Here is an 18,628-nt window from a genome sequence, read left to right as displayed (position 1 = left end):
GGATGGTACCTATCAAGCTACCTGGGGTAGTGAGGTCACAGATTTTAGAAGAGACCCTACTACAACCAAACCAGCATAGCTCCTGGCTTTTTTTTTTTTTTTTTTCAGTCTCACTGTGAAGCTATGGCTGGCCTGGAACATGCTTCTTTGGCCTTGAACTAACATGTCTGCCTGCTCCTGCCACCCAAGTGCTAAAATTAAAGACATGTGCCACCATGCCTGGCCCAATCAGCATATCCTGACTAAATTCTAAATCTTTATCCTTATAATTGAAGTTAAGTGTTAGCTCTCAGCCCTCATCAAAGAAGTTGCTCTTTGCAGCAGACAGAGGTCACCACAGAAAGCCACAATTGGTCAAAAGGCAGAGATCATAAGGGGAGCCCAGCCCTAAGGGATGTATCTACAGCACAACTCCTATTCCTAAGGCTCAGGGATCATTGAGAGAGAGGCGGTAAAAAGACTGGAAAAACCAGAGAAACAAGAAGTCTGCTGTGAGAGTGTATCTCCTAAAAATGACAGGGAAGCTACACCCACCCACAGTACCTCAACAACATGGCTGCTAAGCAAGGCCTAAACAAAGACCTAACAGACAGCTAACAATGAAAGAGAAAATCTCCTCAGACTGCACTCCTAGACAAAGAACGACAGCTAACTAGTGACTGCTGTCTTGGGGCTGTACTAAAACACGATGGCCAGAAGCAACTGGGAGAGGAAGGGGTTTATTTCACCTTCCAACTCTTGGGTCCCACTCCATCACTGAAGGAAGTCAGGGCAGGAACTCAGGACAGGAAGCTGGAGGCAGGAGCTGATGCAGAGGCCATGGAAGGGTGCTGCTTACTGGCTTGCTCTCCATGGCTCTCCCACCAGCCCAAGGGTAGCATAGCCCACAGTGAACTGGGCCTTCCCCCATTAATCATCAATCAAGGAAATGTACCAACACCTTGCCAATCTGATGGTAGCATTTTTCTCAGTGTGGGTCCCCTCTTCCAAAATAACTCTAACTTGTGTCAAGCTGAAAAAAACTAGCCATCACACCTTCTGAGAGAAAACTAGTTTTTCCCAGGGATGAACCTCCTAATTGGTTGTCTAATACCAAGTGGTCATTCATAATCATATATACACAGTAACATTAAATGGACTCAGTAGGTTGTAGTGGTATGTTTAAGCATTTATTTAAATCTATATGGAATAACAGTGATCAAAGAAAAAGAGACCATTAATTTAAGACGGAATTGATTTGAGAAGGTAATGGGAGGAGCTAGAGAGGGGAGGGATTTGAAGAAGGAAAGGGAAAGGGGAAATAATGTAACTATATTTTAATTAAACTAATTTTTAAAGAAATATTACATAATGATCAAATCAGGGCAGGCAGCTTTTCCACGTCCTTCACACGGAAACTTACTGAAAAATAATAATTACATATGTTTATGATTATATGATATTTCAAAACATGTATGCATGTTGATCATATTGATCAATGGGATAATTAATGTTTCCATTGTTTTCAATTAATAAGAAATTTTATGTTTCACAGAGTAAGTCTAGGAACACCAGAAGCACAGCAGAATTAGCTCCTCTGTCTCTTTTTAAAAAAAATTAAAAGTTTGCCAACATAGTATAAAGAAAAATCTTATAAAGAACTGTAGAATTTGTGATCCCTCTTCCTCTTGAATATTAACTTCTTCTTAGGCAAGCTACTCCATGCCTGGCCAGGACAGGGTACTTCATCCTAGGTGCTTTTGTGAGCATCTTCAGTATTTCCATCTTGCTAGGTCAATTCAATGGCACATGAGAACAATCATATACTTAGCCCTGTGAACTGACAAAGGCTACGTATACATTTGTCCCTAAACATCCACAGGGGGTAGTTCTAAGAACCTCCATGGGTACCAAAATTCTCAGATGCTCTAATCCACTACATAAAATGGTACAGTGTTTGTATAAAGCCTACATACAACCTCTGGTGTGTTTTACATAATCTTAGATAGTGTGTGACACCTAAGACAATAGAAATGCCATACTATCCTGGCTGGGGAACAGTGACAAGACTCTTCTGTGTATATTTGGTACAGGTGCAACCACCATCGGCACAATCCGATCTTTGACCTGCAGTTGGCTGACCACACAGGGCTCGAGCCTGCTCCAGGTGGACACAGACACTGGATAACCAATCACATTGTCATTTCACTGTGTGTGTTTTTGGAAAGAATGCTTAAGAGAACAGAGCAGAGAGACGCTACTGTTGCCTGGAAGTACTGGGAAGGATTCAAAGAGGCAAATGTCATCTGCTATGCACCAAGAACTCTCATGGATTGTTAAAGGAATAGAACTTTATCAATGACAATGTCATTGTAGAAAGAAAGAATGCGGGTAGATGATAGTCATACAGACAGACTGACTGATGACAGATGATAGATGATGGATGGATGGATGGATGGATGGATGGATGGATGGATGGACAGATGATATGGGTGGGTAGGTAGATAGGTAGACAGACAGACAGACTGACAGATAATAGATATTTAGCACTGGATTCTGCTCCTCATCATGAGTACTGCAGGTGAACAGAGTGGAGGGGATAGGGACACGGGCCTCACTGAGGAAGACTTGTGCTTGGTGCCAGAGTATTCTCTCTAAATGACAATCCACTTTGCTACACCAAATAAACTTGAGGACTCCTGTGAATTCTAAATTTTCTATTTAAAAAATAGGAAAAAAAATTGCTCTTCACTCTTATATTTGGAAAATATCAAAGGAATAGAATCACCTGAAAATGTGGTCATAGAATTATATTTTATTACAAAACTTGACAGACAAATTTGAGCTTCAGCTTTCTTACAATGAACTAAAAAATGCTCCAGCACAAATGCAGAACTGACTCTGTCCTTAAGCTGGGGGGGAAGGGGGTGTGGTGGCACCTGACCCTCCTCCTGGCCCTCAAATGAATGAGAAGTCAGGCTGACATCTTCCCAGAGGGCTGTGCGGCAGGTGTTCCAGGGAAACAAAGGCCAGATTTGGACAGGCAATCTGCAGCCCTCACCTGTCATTTATCAACCAGCTTTCCTGGGGTGAACTCATCATTTTTTTAATCTCTAAAATGAAGACGCAGCACATCATCACCCCCCAATAGGACTGCTGGGAAGTTCAAAGTGTATAAAATAAAAATCATAGTTTTTAATTACCTTAGGTTAAGAATAAGTATTATACATTCAAAAAAGGTTATAGGTTGCAGTAATTCAATGGAAGAGGCAGACATAATGCGACATGAAAGTCAGGAGGAACAAGTAGAAATCAAGATGAAGACACAGAAGTCACCGACTTTCTGAACCATGTCAAGGATACCTGTCCTTCAAATGGCCCCACATGCTTTGTGGGGCAGCCCAGTAGCCAATCTCCTACTCTGTTTTCCTGGTCATCTGTTCTGAGAAACGTATTTAAAAGGGTCCAAAATAACATTATATTTTTGCTCAATGTTCTATACTTTTTTCCCCAGATATGTTTTTGACAAAATGATAAACTTGTGTCTCCAAAACCAAGTGACAACTGCATTCACTGCCACCTTGCAAACCAGACGTCACAAACACAGTCATGGGTAACTATTGGTGCAAAATTCCCCACAGCGCCTCTGCTAACACTGGCTTCCTGCTCATGGCACTGTCCCCAAAGTCCCCAGAGAGGCTCTCACCTGCCCGAGCTCTTCATTAAGGTTCGATGTCCTGGCCATAGCAGGAGTGTCATTTTCAATATAATACATATCTGTGTCCTGCAAGGGAAAGTGGGGAAGGAGGGAAGAAAGAAGGAAGCCTTCAGAAAACATGTGATCCTAATAGTTCATTCAGATTAACACAGACTCTGGCCACCTCAAATCCTTCCATTGTCATCCAAATGCTAACTGTCAACTTGGCTGGAAAATGAAGCTGCAATCAGGATGTAGAAATCCTGGGCCCCAGTATGACCCACAGTATTTAGGTTTGGGTTCAAGACAATCATCTCATGCCCTGTCTGTGAGCTGGGTCAATGCCTCATTCACAGGCTTGTAGTGAGAATCGAAGTAAAACACACATGTAGGTGCCTAGTTTGAAAAAAAAAAAAAAGGTGTCAAGGCCCAGTGTTTAATGGCCATGGACATGACAGTCCCTTAAAAACCCCACCTCAGCCCCTACAATCCATCCTGGGTGACTGTCATGATGAAATCCGTGCAGAATGGACACTGGTGAGTACACATGAGAAGCCTTTTCCTTAGCATAAAGGGGACTTGGGAAGCATGGCCATGGCGGCCACAGGACAAGCACCCACTGGCACCCTTCCCCCACGTTCCCCACTATGGTTATGGCATTGCTTGCCAGTCATCAGTTTGGCTGGCTTAACCCCATGACCTAATAATAAACAGCCTCTACGATTTCCTTTCGGGGACTCAATGAAATGACAAAGGCTTGTGCAGAGTACTAGAAAGCGGAGGCTGGCACCCCTCCAGGAGCTCATGGTTCCCACTCTGCTTGGAAACTCACCCAGTTGATGAAGAGAGCTTGCGTGTATTTCACAACCTCCAGCGTCACCAGCAGACTGATGGGGATCAGATTGTTGTACAAGATGATAAATGTCAGCAAGTTGTAGCCAAAATTATCCGAGCTCGCGTCTACAGACAAAAACCAAGACAATCCATACAGCTTTAGTGGAAGTCTCCATTTCATTTCTTTCCATTTTGCTATTCTAGACTTTTTTTTTCCCCTAAAAGATGCTCCCAACCAAAGCCCATGCGCCTGTCTTGAGACCGAGGAGTTACTGTGCCAGTGCAAACTCCAAAGACTGTTGGAATTCAGTCCCCGTGGGTAGTGGGTAGTGCTAGCTTCTCTTTAGAGGCTGGGGAAGGAGGCAGAGGAGGGAGCAGAGCCAGCCCTCCCCTGGGAGGGGAATGCCCTCTGGGGCCTCAAAGGGGGATGTGGCTATTACAGGGGTGGTCAGGCAACATGGCAGGAACCGAGAGAGGAGGCTGCGGAGGAGGCAAGCAGAGGACTACGCCTGGGAATCAGGAATTTGTAGTGGCTCCAAGTCACACACATTGAGTCTTCTAGTGGGAAGGCTTGACACATGCATGGTGCAGATGATGAACCCTGGGACTACGGAGGGTGGCTGTGATGGGGAGGGGTGATGGGAATGAGTAAGGGAAGCGAGCACTGGCTGGCCAGCTGACATCCCCCAGCCTTTCATTTGCTACCCGCCCCCAAGCCTTCCACTCTCCAGCTGGCGGCCCTTCTCCATGGCAGACTACTTTACTATCTGCTTCTCTTAGACAATCAAGGAGTTGCTAAACAGGACCCATAAGTCCCAATAACTCAAGTGTCCCCGGAGTATGGTATTTGTTTAGGAATAAAATTTATCTGCCAATAAAAACTTATTAAAAAAATTAAAACTTTGTGACTCTTTAATACAAAGCAAAAACTGCTTTACAACACGACATACAACCACAAATGACATTAAAGAGCAGCGACTATGCAAAGAAAACCGACAGCAAAGCCTCAGAAGCCTGAGAATGTCCGGGCTTGCTGAAAAACCAAACAAGTCCATAAAAGAAGAAAAGAGAGTATCTACCACTATGTAAAATGTTCAGCCAAACAAACCAATGAAAAGGAGGTTAAGGCAGGACCAAATTTGATAGGAAGTGAAATCCAAGCACCAACAGAGGCAGCGGAATGTGAACTGACTTCTCCGAGCAGGTGGGTATATAGACTGTGTTCCCTGAACATCACACAGTTGGCATTGGAGCTTAGCGTGATCTGATCCACTCAAGTGCCAATTTCCCCAAAGCTGTGTTGATGCCACATATTTACTCAGATCACAATAAAAAAATACATTCAGATGAACCAGTCTTCACATCTGAGGCAAGCTACATAACCAAAGCCAACACCAAGTGATATGATCAACTACAACTCAAACCACAGCCATGTGACCGTGTTCATAAAGGAGCAACTGGCACAGGAGCTCAAGTCTGTAATCCCAGCATTTGAAGGCAGGAGGACCAGGAATCTGAGGCCAGCTTCTGCTATAGACTGGGTTCAAGGCCAGCCTTTACCTCATGAGACCTTGTTTAAAAACAAACAAGCAAAAAATGGGTAACATGAGTTTTCTTGCATTTCAAAACCTGAGAGTTTTATGATTAAAGAAATTGGAAGAGTAAAATCATGTCTAAATCCATTTAAAAATAATTGAGAAATGTCAAAAACTTATCATGAAATTTTTGCCACTAAATTCTATTTTTTTTTCCTCTGAGCTCAGAGAACAGCAGATCTTCCCTCTATTCCCTAGGATCCACCAAGCAGCAAAACAAGACAGAATCATCAAAATCAAGTTAAGTCTCAAGAAATGGATCAAATGCATGTATTAAGAAAATCTGCCAACTCTTGGAAGAACAGTTGACACCTTGGACTTATTCCTTTCACAGACCCTTGTCATGTCAGTTCTGCTCTAGGGGGTGGTAGTAGTTATCAGGTTAACTACCATTACCTACCTCCCCAGAAGCAGACATTCTACCCTAGGGCAGGACAAGAACATCTAGGTAACTCACATCATTTGAATGAAGTATGGAAAAAAATGCAATATGCAATGTCCAATCAAAAACAATAGATCTCAGCGGCTAGTGGTCAGGGAAGGCAAGTGTTCCCATACACGGGTAAGGAAAAACAGAAAACTGGCTTGAAATTTAGCAGAGCTATTCATGGGAAAGGGTAGCCAGGGAAGTTCCGCTAAGAGTTCATCCTGGTCAGCACAGAAGACCTTGTCTATGTACAATCTAGATGCCAGTACAAACAGTAAGAAGACAGTGAGATGGATGAAGCAAGGAGATGATACTAGCTACTAATTCGTCCACAGAGACTTCCAGAAAAGGCCAACTAGTAGGTTAAAAGAAACAAGTTCATAAACATGTATCTTTTTTTCCTTTTAGCTCTTTAAGATATCCTAGATTATACAAAGCACTGATTATAATGTGTTGTTAGGTTGACAGTACCTACACACAGTGTATATACGACAATAATAGCACTAGCGGAGGGGTGGGTGGGGGGAGCCTGGAGATGAGCTGGTCTGATGTTTGTGAATTAAGTTAGTAGTAATCCACAGGGTTTCTCATGTTGTCATCCCTAGAGCAACCATGAGAAAGTGTCTTGAAAATTAGCTGAGAAACAATCATTAGAGCATAGAACAGTTCCCAGATACACCCATCCTCACTTCACCTCATGATTCCTAATCTGTTCTCTCTCCAAGAAGGCCTGGCATAGGCAGGGTAGCCATGGGAACAGAGGGAGGGCGTGGCTATCACCCACAGACCCTGTGTGGAAGGACCTTGCAAGAGGTTTGTCCCACAGAAGTGAGCAGCAGCCACCCCAGCACTCACCTGTAGCATGAATCTTAACAGTTCTTATTAATAAAATCAAACCTGAGGCCAGTTATTGGGGTGAACACTGGAAGATCAGAGAGACAGAACAAGCCACAGCTAACCTCACCTGGCCAACTTCTCAGCTGATCTTGTTTCCTCAGACTGGAAGCCTCTGAGTCCTCATCCAGAATGGGTCTCAGCTGAACTGTGCTGCTCAAAAGCCTGAATGCTTAACCAGGCCAAATACTTAACCAGCCAAATGCTTCTAGTTTCTGGTCCTCACGCCTTATATACCTTTCTGCTTTCTACTACCACTCCCTGGGATTAAAGGCACTTTCTGGGATTAAAGGCGTGAGTCACCATGCCTGGCTGTATCCTTGAACACATGAATTTCTGCCTCTGGAATGCTAGGATTAAAGGTGTGTACTACCACTGCCTATCTTAAGTATCTAGTGGCTTTTCTGTTCTCTGACCCCAGATAAGTTTATTAGGGTGCACAATATTTTGGGGAACACAATACCACCACACTCACCCATCTTCTTGATGTACCAGCTCTTTCCACCATGAGACCCATTCCAGTACAGGGCTCCCACCGAGCTCACCAGTGCCATGACCAAGAGGATGCCAAACAGCACCAGGATCTGCACGTTGGTTACCTTCTCGACGTTGGACCTCTTGAGAGGTGCTTTTGTTGAATTCTGTAAACCGGTATTGAAAGGCAGTAACCATCACAGAACAGGCTTGGGCAAAAGTAAGGAGGCACTGAGTAAGACGATCACATACCATGATGGAAATGAAAAAGACCTCTTTTCCAAATTAATGATGGAATTAAAAAGTGCATCATACTCCTGAGTAAACAGCCCAGTTTTAAAAGACATTCTCCAGTTTAAAGGACTCACTTGTGGTGGTTTGAATAAAAATGGCTTATATATTTGAATGTCACCAGGGAGTAGCACTATTTGAAAGGATTAGAAGGATTAAGAGGTGTGGCCTTGTTGGAGGAAGTGTGTCACTGGGTATGAATTTAGATGTCTCCAAAGCCCATGCCAAGACCAGAGTCTCTCTCTGTCTACTGACCAGGATGTAGTTCTCAGCTACTGCTCCAGCATCTGCATGCATGCTGCCATGATGATAATGAACTAAGCCTTAGAAACTGTAAGCAAGTCCCCAATTAAATGCTCTCTCTTAAAGTAGTTGCCTTGGTCATGATGTCTCTTCATAGCAATAGATCATTGACTAAGACGACAGTCCAACTCTGCATGATCTAGTCCATACTTTTATTTACACCTTAGCATTACATCAGCTACTTTCATAGACACAGAAGGCTCTAGATAATCTAAGTATGGTCTAAAAGAAACCAATACACTGATAATTCTTCACCATAAAAATCTAAGGAGAACCTCCAAAGCAATAATTCAGCTCTGTGATAAGCATAAGAGAGATTTTTAAAGTATAAATGTTCTTTCTAGTAAGAAGGAATAAAAAAGAGACACAAATATAAATGCATCAATAAAGCAAGAGAGAACGAGTAGGTGTCAAAGCAAATGAATGAAAGGTTAGCTTGGAGAGGTGTAAAAAATAAGCTCCTTAAGGCAGGACCACCTTGAGTTGCGTGAAGGTAGACCAGAAGGCAAACAGAGGAGCTGAGGCTTGTGTTAGGACCTGGGTACCAAGATGTTCAAGGAAGCTGCACTCCAGGTTCACTGTATCTTACATGGAAGATGTGAGACTGCAACCTCTCAGCAGTGGAAAAGTCCATCAGGTAGTATCAACAGGATAGTTATATGCCTGAAGCCTTCTATAAAAGAAATCCCCAAAGATTGGTATGATGGGCCAATGATGGGCCCCAACGAAGGACTTCACAGAGGTGACTTGGGACTTTTATATGAATAGATTAGCCTGACTTCCTAGATGAGCTCAGTCTAGTATACAATGACTCTCACATCACAACCATCACCCATATCTTTCTGAATTCCATTGTAGACCCAGAAATTCTGTCTAGTGTGAGCACTATGGATGTCACTGAAGGTAGGCAAGTTAGGGAACTATCACACTAAGAGTTTTAGACTGTCTTCTGGGTATCCTCCATTTAGTTTTGTCCTGCTCTGTTGTTAGTTTACTGAGTTGTCTTTTATAGACTTTGAAGAAAAGTCCTCCAGGGTCAAGATGGAAGTTTGCCAGCAAAGGCCATCTTAGTCAAGCACCGTAGCAAGGCTCCTGGGATGGCACAACCACATCTGGTCTCGTGTTGAGAGCCAGGAACTGTTCTGTTATAAGACTGATTATTCAAATTCTTTAAACACTAAAGACAACCCTACTGTGTTAATTAAGAGTCATTAAATTTTCAGGAAAGAAAAAAAAATGACAAAAGCTGGCATTTCTGTGAGCCTATCAGTTAGCTAAAGTTGTTGAAATCCAACCGGGCACCAGGGTTAGGAAAACAGACTTTTCATCCAACACAAGGAAACAACCTAAAACTCCAGGCTCCAACACATGCCCAGGATGGAAAGCCAAGCTCGGCACACTCACTCCCTTTTCCAAAACATTTCCACTTGCAACAATGAGTTTTTAATGCTCAATTCCTATTAGAACAATAAGTTCTTTGTATAAAATTCTTAAAGGACACTATCACTTTGATGTCTTGGACTACAATAAAAATGGGTCCAACTGCAAGATTTTGCAAATGCTGGAATCTGACCTGAATTGTGTGCATCTTATTCCTCCCGAGAAAGCAAACATCAGAATGCTAGTCAGAATATGTCTGGAGCGTGTCAACCTAGATTTCAGCCTCAGTCCTCATTCTTTCGGGATGTGTAAGCTAAGCTGACACTGTGCTTTTGTTGCTCTGTTTTTAAAATAGCAGTCCTGGGGCTAGAGAGATGGCTCAGTGGTTAAGAGCACTGGTTGATCTTGCAGAAGACCTGGGTTTAATTCCCAGTACCCACAGAGTGGCCCACAACCAGCTCTAAGTCCAGTTCCAGGGGATTTACCACCCACTTCTCTCTTCCGGCCTCTGCAAACACTGAACAGACATGGTGCACAGAAACTCATGCAAGCAAAACACCTATGTATATTAAGTAAAAATAAATACTTTAAGTAGTGGATGTACCTTCCTCATACCAAGGAATAAATGAATCCATATATATGTGAATCACAAAACCATGTATGCCTTGTTATCATCAATGTTTCCTAAAATTATTGATTACCTCTTTCCCATTAAGTCGACCAACAGAAATGATCTGAGTGTCTGCTGTGTATAACTACACTAAGCATGAACTGAGGGAGCTCTGAAAGGTAAAAGGTACACGGTGGAAGCTTCCGAACCCCAAAGCCATTCAGCTTCCCCTCAGCCGTCAAAAACACAAGTGTAGACACAATGTTATTGCACGAACAGAATGGCTTCCAGCTGTTGCGTTATTTTATATTCCTTTTGAAATTTCATTGTTCGTGTTGGTTCAGCCCTAAAGGCACAACAAGTCTAGCACAGATGTTTCTGGGGTTTTCCATCACTCTCTGTATGTCAACAGGAGTAAGTCTTGCCAAGGTTTGTCACACAGAGGGCAGGGAAAGTGCCCCTCACACTCAAAGTGTGCAAATGGCATGGACCCATCCTGCCCACTGAAGCCATGATGGGGATGTTTTGATACAAATTATATTTGGCTTGAGCTCCAAAGCTGTAATATTAATATGTGATCTAGAAGAAGAATATTATACCCTGAAAAATCACCCAGGGTACAAGGGAATTTGGAGAAAGCTTGAACTTTTAATAAGCATGATCCAAACCCTAGGCTTGGTACTCTACCCAAATGTGAACTACCCACCCACGGCCTCTTTACTGCGTCATTACAAAAGCTGTGGAGCTCCAAACGTTTGTTGTGGCTCCTGGTAATGGGCTGCTTAAGAGGTGGCGGAGCGTGAAACCATCCATCAAGATGGTCTTTGTACGCAGACTGCTCAGAGACAATAAACTTTAAGTGTTCTAATCCCGTGAATGAAAGAGAGCTGAGCGGGAAAGCAGGGCTGCTGAATGATTTTCATTCACTCCAGGGCTGCCGTGGAAGCTGTCAACCAGTCATTTTTATACTTGCTATGAGTGACCCTCCAACACACCTTCTATGAGTATTCTTCTAAGCCTGGAGGCCTCCTGTTACACCCAAAATGCTGTGTGTCTTCTCCATGCTTCTGGATCTCTCCTCCTGCCACTTCTCTTACCCAGCTAAGGACATGTGACACCCCAAATCAGACTCCTCTGCCAAAAGAGGGTGCCTCAGTCAGGACCCACTGGCACCGGAGGTAGCTCTCCTGGAGTTAAGACCCTGGAGTATTACTTGAGCCTTTGTTCCCCTGAGTCCACACCAATTGGATGTAGACCTTCTTCCCTTCCCCCCCCGCAGGTCACCTCCCTGAATCTCACCAACACTGAAAACCTGAGAAACTGTCTCATGGAATTCTTCTCTGCTCCAGCCCCATTTTCAGTCTGCCTTCACCATCACAGCTCTGAGTCCCTTTCTACTCAGCATCAAGGGACCTGGCGCTGTTGGACTGCCCCCTTGAGCTTCCTCAAGCTCCCACTGCCGTGGATCAGCCACAGGTCTCCCAGTCTACAACTCCTCAACCTCCGAAACTCAGAGGCGAGTACTGTACACTGACATCCAGCTGTCACTCAGCTCCAAGGGTCATTTTCAGCTTCAGGAACTCTCCTAGCCCTCTAATCCAGATTCCTCCCATGTCTACACTGCATTAACCAGCACTCTAAGCCTGGGCTGGGAGACTCTCACCTACAGATCCACGGAACTTTAAAATGGCATAGTTCACAATAAGGACATCCCTACTTTCTGTATTTTCCATATTACTCCTTTACCTGCCTGGCCCCCAAAGGTGAAGATTTAGCCTTTTTGCTAATGTACCCAGATGTTTTTAGTACAAGACTCAGAGGATAGTGGCTGTAAACATTTTTCAACCAAGACATAAGCCAAATGTGACTTTGGAAATTACATAAGACCCAACTCTCTTTAAGAGTTAGAATTCACAAAATACAATACTTTTGTATAATAATTTCCTCTGATATAAAAACTTTCATCTAAAAGGGAAGGTTATTAAGGCACAGGATTTTCTAAGATCAAGTGAAACATTCCATTCTACAGGGAAGCTACTCGAGCTTGGGAGGTAAACAACCCAAAGGCTTCAGGAAGTCCCTGAAACTGATCAGATTCACTAGGCCCCTCCCTTCCCAAGAATCTACAAACAGTAAGGACTGCACTGAAAGACAGTTTGAGTTCATTGAGCTGCTTAGAAGAGGCTCAGACCAACTGAACTTCCAGGAAGAAACAGAGACCTGGAAGAGGCACAGGCCAACTAAACTGTCTGCAAAGGACATTCCCTGACCTGCCAAGCTGTCTGGAGGCTGCGCAATGTGCTCTAGATTTCTGGATTCTGTGATCCATCACCCATGCTGGGTGGGCTCTGGTGATGCAGTTGTCTTTGAGTCATTTTTGTTCTTCTAAGTAACCCCTTACCCATGTTCCCACAGGTGACCCCAATAAATGCACTGATCCACCAAGTTGGACGTTGGTGGCATCTATGCTTTGGTTTGTTATCATTTCCCTGACCAGAGGTTTCTTCACGTCTCTCCAGGAATAGTGTCATACAACAAATGCCAAAATGTATCAGAGGAAATGTAAGAAATGATAAAGAGATTCGTTTAGAAGTTCAGAAGACATGTGGCCAAATATGTCATGATATAAATGTGGGCTATGAATCTATAAACAAAAATTTAAGAAAAAGCATTAACAGTGAAAAAGAGAAAAACTCTTTTAAATGAATTCTGTTTCTTTGGTATATGAAGAATAAACATTAGTTCATTGTTCCTTTGCTTTAAATGACCTAGAATTCATGTAATAAGAGTTTACTATAACATCCTAATTAGTGGGATTCATAGGACAATTAGAGAAATTCTTAAAGGGTAACTAAGTCCTCCTTACACCCAGAAGACAGAGTTAGAGTCAACTGTCCCTCTTGAACCTAGAAACCAAGACCACTTATCTTCAGAGAGTCTGTGGCCAAGAATGTGGTGACAAAGGCCAGAAGAGTCACATAAGGAAATAAAAGAGTCACTCTTCCCCTGAGTTTACACTCTTGGATGAACATGAGCTTCCGGTTTGTCTGTATTTTCCATCCTCAAAGGAAAGGAGAATAAGGGAGAAACAAAGAGTAAAGCAGCCACGGCCAGCACAGATTTCCACAGAAACATTTTACCTGCATGAGTTTGGTGTCGTGTCCAGTGTATACAACAACGCCGAAGACCCACTGAGTGTTCCTGAGCTGGGTGCCTCTCAGTAAGATCTGGTCGGGCCCGAGGGCAACAGAGCTAAAAGAAAAACATTTCCATTTCTTGATAATCTGTCAAATAAGCATGCCTTTTCCCTTACATAAGCCTACAATAAATCAAAGTCAAATTTGTGAATTTATGCTTTGCTTAATCTACCTACCCCACCCCAAATGTCTGCTTTATCCATTCTTCACTATAGAATAGGATAGGGTTTTTTCTATAAAATATCGGAGAGGATTATGCCTCGGAATCCTGTTATGCAAGAACATTGACAAAGGGAATGCTAAAAAGCCTCAAGCTTATTCATTTCTGAAAACCAATCTACCACTCAACGTGTGTGTGTGTGTGTGTGTGTGTGTGTGTGTGTGTGTGTGTGTGTGTGAGAGAGAGAGAGAGAGAGAGAGAGAGAGAGAGAGAGAGAGATGTGTTCACATGTGTACACACACATGGAAGCGAGAGGTCAACATCATTTATCTTTCCACCTTATTTTCAAAACAAAGTCTCTCACTGTCACTGATTTAGCTGGCTAGCCAATGGACTTCAGAGATCAGCCAATCTGCGCTAATCTCCCAGCCAATCCCCCAGCACTGGCATTTGCTTTTAATGTAGGCTGGAAATCCAACCTATGGCCCTCATGCATGCATAATAGGCATTTCACTGACTGTGCCATATTCCCAGCCCCGTTTCATTCAGCTTTCTAAAGCCAAGCAGAGCTGTAGTGAGGCGCACTGCGGAAGGGCTGGTCTAGCTTGTGCAAGCATTGCAAGGCACCGCACGGCAAAATCAATTAGTAAAATAGAAACGGTGCTTTGTAGAAGAAAGCTAACAAGAAACTACTCATCTGCCTCCCATGTGTGGGATGCTGAATACACAGCCAGTACCACTCTGCTGCTCTCCTGTACCACTGAATACAAGGTGAACTGTTTGTTTGGCCTTGTCAGTCACAAGCAAGAAAAATAAGCCGCTTTCTATGAACCCCATGTGAGGTCTCTGGCTTGTTTCTTTTTAAAAATCTGTTCTTTTCTTCAATGTAAGAAAAGTTTTAAATGAATTTAAACAGTGTTTCAGTCTCTCAGAAATGAGCTAAACACGAAGAAACCTCACTGTTTTAAATACTACGAAACTAGGACTTTTCAAAGCTCCAGGAATTCTTGGCCACATTAAAAAGAAGGTGGGGGAGGAGAACAGGAGGAGGAGAAATAGCTAAGAAAAGGAGATTTAGACCTCTTCCCATCCAAGTGCAAGTTGCCAGTGAAGTCGTAGAGGTGGCGATTGGGCCCTTCGCACTCTATCCTTCCCGACAGTTTCATCAGTACTTCCCGCGTCTGCATGTCGGCTGTGTGGCTCAAGCCCTGAAACGGGACGATAAGCCAACAGAGATCAAACACTGCCATCCGCGTCTAAGACACAGCACGGCATTCCGTCAGTCACAGGGACATAACGAGCCATCTGCAATGCGACCACGTGAGAAGTCCTACAGCACCCCTCCAGACTGCACAGAGATAGCGAGATTTCAACGGTGCAGAGGAGGAAGTCCCAACCCCTGCTAGAGACGGCCAAATTTAAATAATAGCTGAAGCATTGAAACATACAGCAGAAAGCGATGCCACCACCATCCTGCAATACTGCTCAGATAGGACAGAGGGTCCTTTAACAGTCTATTGTACACCACTCGTTACTCTTAAAACTTGAACACTTTATTCTGAATATTTCCTAAAAAAAAAAATAGTTTGCTGAACCTCATCAATGCTTCTTCAAACAGAAAAAAAAATGTAGTCCATAGGAAATAGAAAGGCACGGACAGAATTATTAAATTCAGTTTGGTGAAGCAGAAAAACAAACTCACAAAACAACAACAACAATATAAAATCCCACAAGAAACAACTATTGTATTGTATCTTTTAATACAGTTGTGTGGTAAGATTTTTTTTAAAAATTTGTATCTATTTTGTGCTGAATTTATTTCTGTGTCATTGGGGTTCTTTTTTTGTCCCTGAAAAAAACATTTCATTCGATATATTTGATCGTATCTTCTCTCCTCCCCCAATTCCCTCCCTGTGCCGTAAGGCTGTGTTCTATCAGTCTCTCCTACGATGTCTTTCCCTTCCAGGCAGCTTCCTCTTCTGGCTTCGGAACAATGTTCCTTTTCAGTGACAGTCAGCCAGGCAGCTCAAGCAGGGTGAACTCAACCCAGAGCACTGGAAAGGTGGTGGCCCATCTGCAGATCTTCAGTGACCAGAGAATCTACATCTAAACTTTGGTTGCCCATTACTCGGCATTTTTCAGCATGGGCTACGGAAACTCAGCTCTCCTTTTCGGTCACAGAGCCCACTGCTTGGCCTGGACACACCTACCAGCCTCACCATTGTGACACTGAATGTTGCTTCTTTAAACATCTTTCAGATACTTGGTAGCTTTTCAGATATGCAGATCCCCAGTGGCCTGGACAGTTTCCTACGTGTCCTTAAAATGAACCCAAAGATTTGAATCTCTTGTTTTGCATGGTTTATAGGGCTTTGGGGGTTGGTCAAGATGGTAGTGAACCATTTTCACAGGTGACCCCAGGCGGCTTAGAGGAAGAGTAGTGGACTAACTAGTTCAGGGTATGGAAACAATGTATCTAATGCTTGGCTCTCCACTATTAGAACAGTAGCTCCAACCACAATGCAAACTGAGGCACCTGGATCTTTCTAGTCCGCAAGCCCAGAGAGTAGCTTTCTTCCCATTGCCCAACTCAGCCTCATGCGGATGCCCCGTCCTGAGCACTGTGGGCAGAGCTTACGAAGACACAAATGAGTCGTGATACACTAAGCTGATGAAACTCATTTTCTAAGCTTCCTAGCCTCCTCAACAAGGTTTCCTCATAATTGGGGGCACAGACTTCTGTAGCTTCCACTAGGGATTAAGGTGTCAGTTCATGGCCGAACTTTTTCTCCACAAGGTGCATGGGGGTGTGTGTGCCATATATTTGCAGCCTGACCTCCTGTAACAATGTGAGTCACAAAGTGACTTTACCTGTCGGATTTTAAGGTTCGTCTCCCCATCCAGGTTAGCGGTTTCAACATAGCACATCCCCTGAGGCTCACTATGAGGAAGGGGAAAGGCCAAGGTTAGTACCATCCTCTCCACAAATCCCCAGCTCATGAAACCTCTGCTGTGGGAACCGTTTGCCGGCCGCCCTTCAAATACACTATTATAAATGCTGTTCTAGTAACACAACAGATGAGAGAAGGCGCTACACACTCATCTGCGGAGTTCAACACCAATAATCCAGTTTCATCTCCACGTGCTTGTTTGGTCTTGACTGGACCGTGGCTGAGAACGGATGCCAAGGGGGCAGGCCTTTGTACTGGAATGAGAATAAAACCCACCCATGAGACAGGGTGATTCTCACAGGCTGAGGACCCTCCTGCCCCTGACCAAAAAGCGTTACCCTGGCAGGCTCAGAACAAACATATCTTTAAGAAAATTAGAGCCACAGGCGTTAAAAGAAGAGGCCCAAGCCAGGCAGGCCATTGTTTCCCTACATGTGCCCCAATGCCAGAGGGCAACTCTTCAATCAATTTTAAGAAGAGCGTAAAAGTGAGCAGAGTATACACTGTCTTCCCACCTCCAGCCTCCTTCCTGGTCCAAGTTAGTCAGTAGAGTTAGTGATGAGAAAGGACTCTTCCCCTCTCCCCCGTGCTACTTTGAGGGGCCATATGACTTTGGAAAGATCTTTAAGCTCTCTGTGCCCTGGTTTTTCCATGTGCCAATACGAAAGGTACCTGGGGTTAAAAGCCACTGATTAGGCTGCTCACAGAAAGCACCCCTCAGATGTGAAGAGCAGCCCCCAGCCTCTGTCACTGCAGCAAACCATCTACGGTAAGCCAGCTTACCCGAGGTCACAGACAAATTTCCTGACCCAGACTGCCAACTGACATATTCTAACAGTTTCTTCACTCCTACTGCCTAGGGTCAATGAGTCACACCCGTTGTGTATGGCTCTTTCTTCCTCCACTGGTTTGGGTCCTATCTTTAAACCTTCTATCCCTTGGTTCCTAACATGGGGTAAATCTTATACAGGGAACATGGCTGCAATCCAAGAAAACACAAACTGCTTAGGCACCTGCATTTCCCAGCAGCATATCAATAGAGGAATTATCGACTTAACAATGCATACTATCACCTTGAACTCCAGAACGGAAGGTCTCCGTTACCCTGGATTCGGCTTTCCATTATTTGCAGTATATGTTTCACATACGGAGCTGGAGCCAAGAAGGCCAAGGGTGGCGGTACCCAGCTCTGCACGCACATCCCTGGGTGGCGATGACTGTTTCTAGTACAAAACTGCCCAAGGTGCAGCAACTGTTTGGGGCAAGAGCAAAGAGCAGGGCCACCTGCAGGCTGTGTCGATGACGAGAAAATGCCTCAGATTCTCAGGACAGTTGTTCACAGGCAGCATCGAAGGCTAGAGGACAGGCTGCTGGCTGGACTGACCAAGGAAGGGCTGAAGTCTCAGCTACACTGCCTCCTGGTGTCACTGAACATTCTCTCCCTTTATCAGTGTCTCGGCCGGTGAGGACTACCTAGAGTCACTGGGAGCTAAAGCCGTCAATACCCGCAGAAAGGTTCTAAAAACCTCAGGGGATGAACAGGAGGCAACCCCGAACCAAACCAAAAAGGAGCAGCTAAGGGTCACAGCAGGAGAAGGTAACTGACAAAGGTCCAGGCTGAGCATCCCTAACTTATCCACAATTCTGGAGGCTAGACGTATTCCCAATGTTCTACTCTTTCGAATTTTTAAATATTTGCATAGACTTTAACAACTGAACATCTCAAATCTCAACATCTGAAATCCAAAATGCTCCCCAATTCCGAAATTAAAGTTCATTAGGGATGCTCAGCTTGTAAAGGTCAGGGTTGTGGGAGGAGAACTCATGGGAAAGAAG

At 44.0% G+C, this 18,628-nt stretch overlaps 1 protein-coding gene across 7 annotated transcripts in view; it reads right to left on the bottom strand.

The window, feature by feature from the left end:
• The window catches only part of Atp8a2 (ATPase phospholipid transporting 8A2), a 587,084-nt gene that overhangs the window by 395,285 nt on the left and 173,171 nt on the right, over positions 1–18,628 (bottom strand). For all 7 annotated transcript variants that reach the window (XM_037208489.1, XM_037208491.1, XM_037208490.1 and 4 more), the window contains 6 exons: positions 16,713–16,782; positions 14,922–15,049; positions 13,625–13,736; positions 7,902–8,067; positions 4,509–4,636; positions 3,686–3,763 (listed from right to left, as the gene is read on the bottom strand). In XM_037208489.1, the coding sequence (XP_037064384.1) occupies positions 3,686–3,763; positions 4,509–4,636; positions 7,902–8,067; positions 13,625–13,736; positions 14,922–15,049; positions 16,713–16,782 (682 nt within the window). The remainder of the gene's footprint in view (positions 1–3,685; positions 3,764–4,508; positions 4,637–7,901; positions 8,068–13,624; positions 13,737–14,921; positions 15,050–16,712; positions 16,783–18,628) is intronic.

This window comes from Peromyscus leucopus, chromosome 9 (genome assembly GCF_004664715.2).
Source record: "Peromyscus leucopus breed LL Stock chromosome 9, UCI_PerLeu_2.1, whole genome shotgun sequence".
Classification (NCBI taxonomy): Eukaryota; Metazoa; Chordata; class Mammalia; order Rodentia; family Cricetidae; genus Peromyscus; species Peromyscus leucopus.
This window is presented reverse-complemented; position numbering and strand designations above follow the sequence as displayed.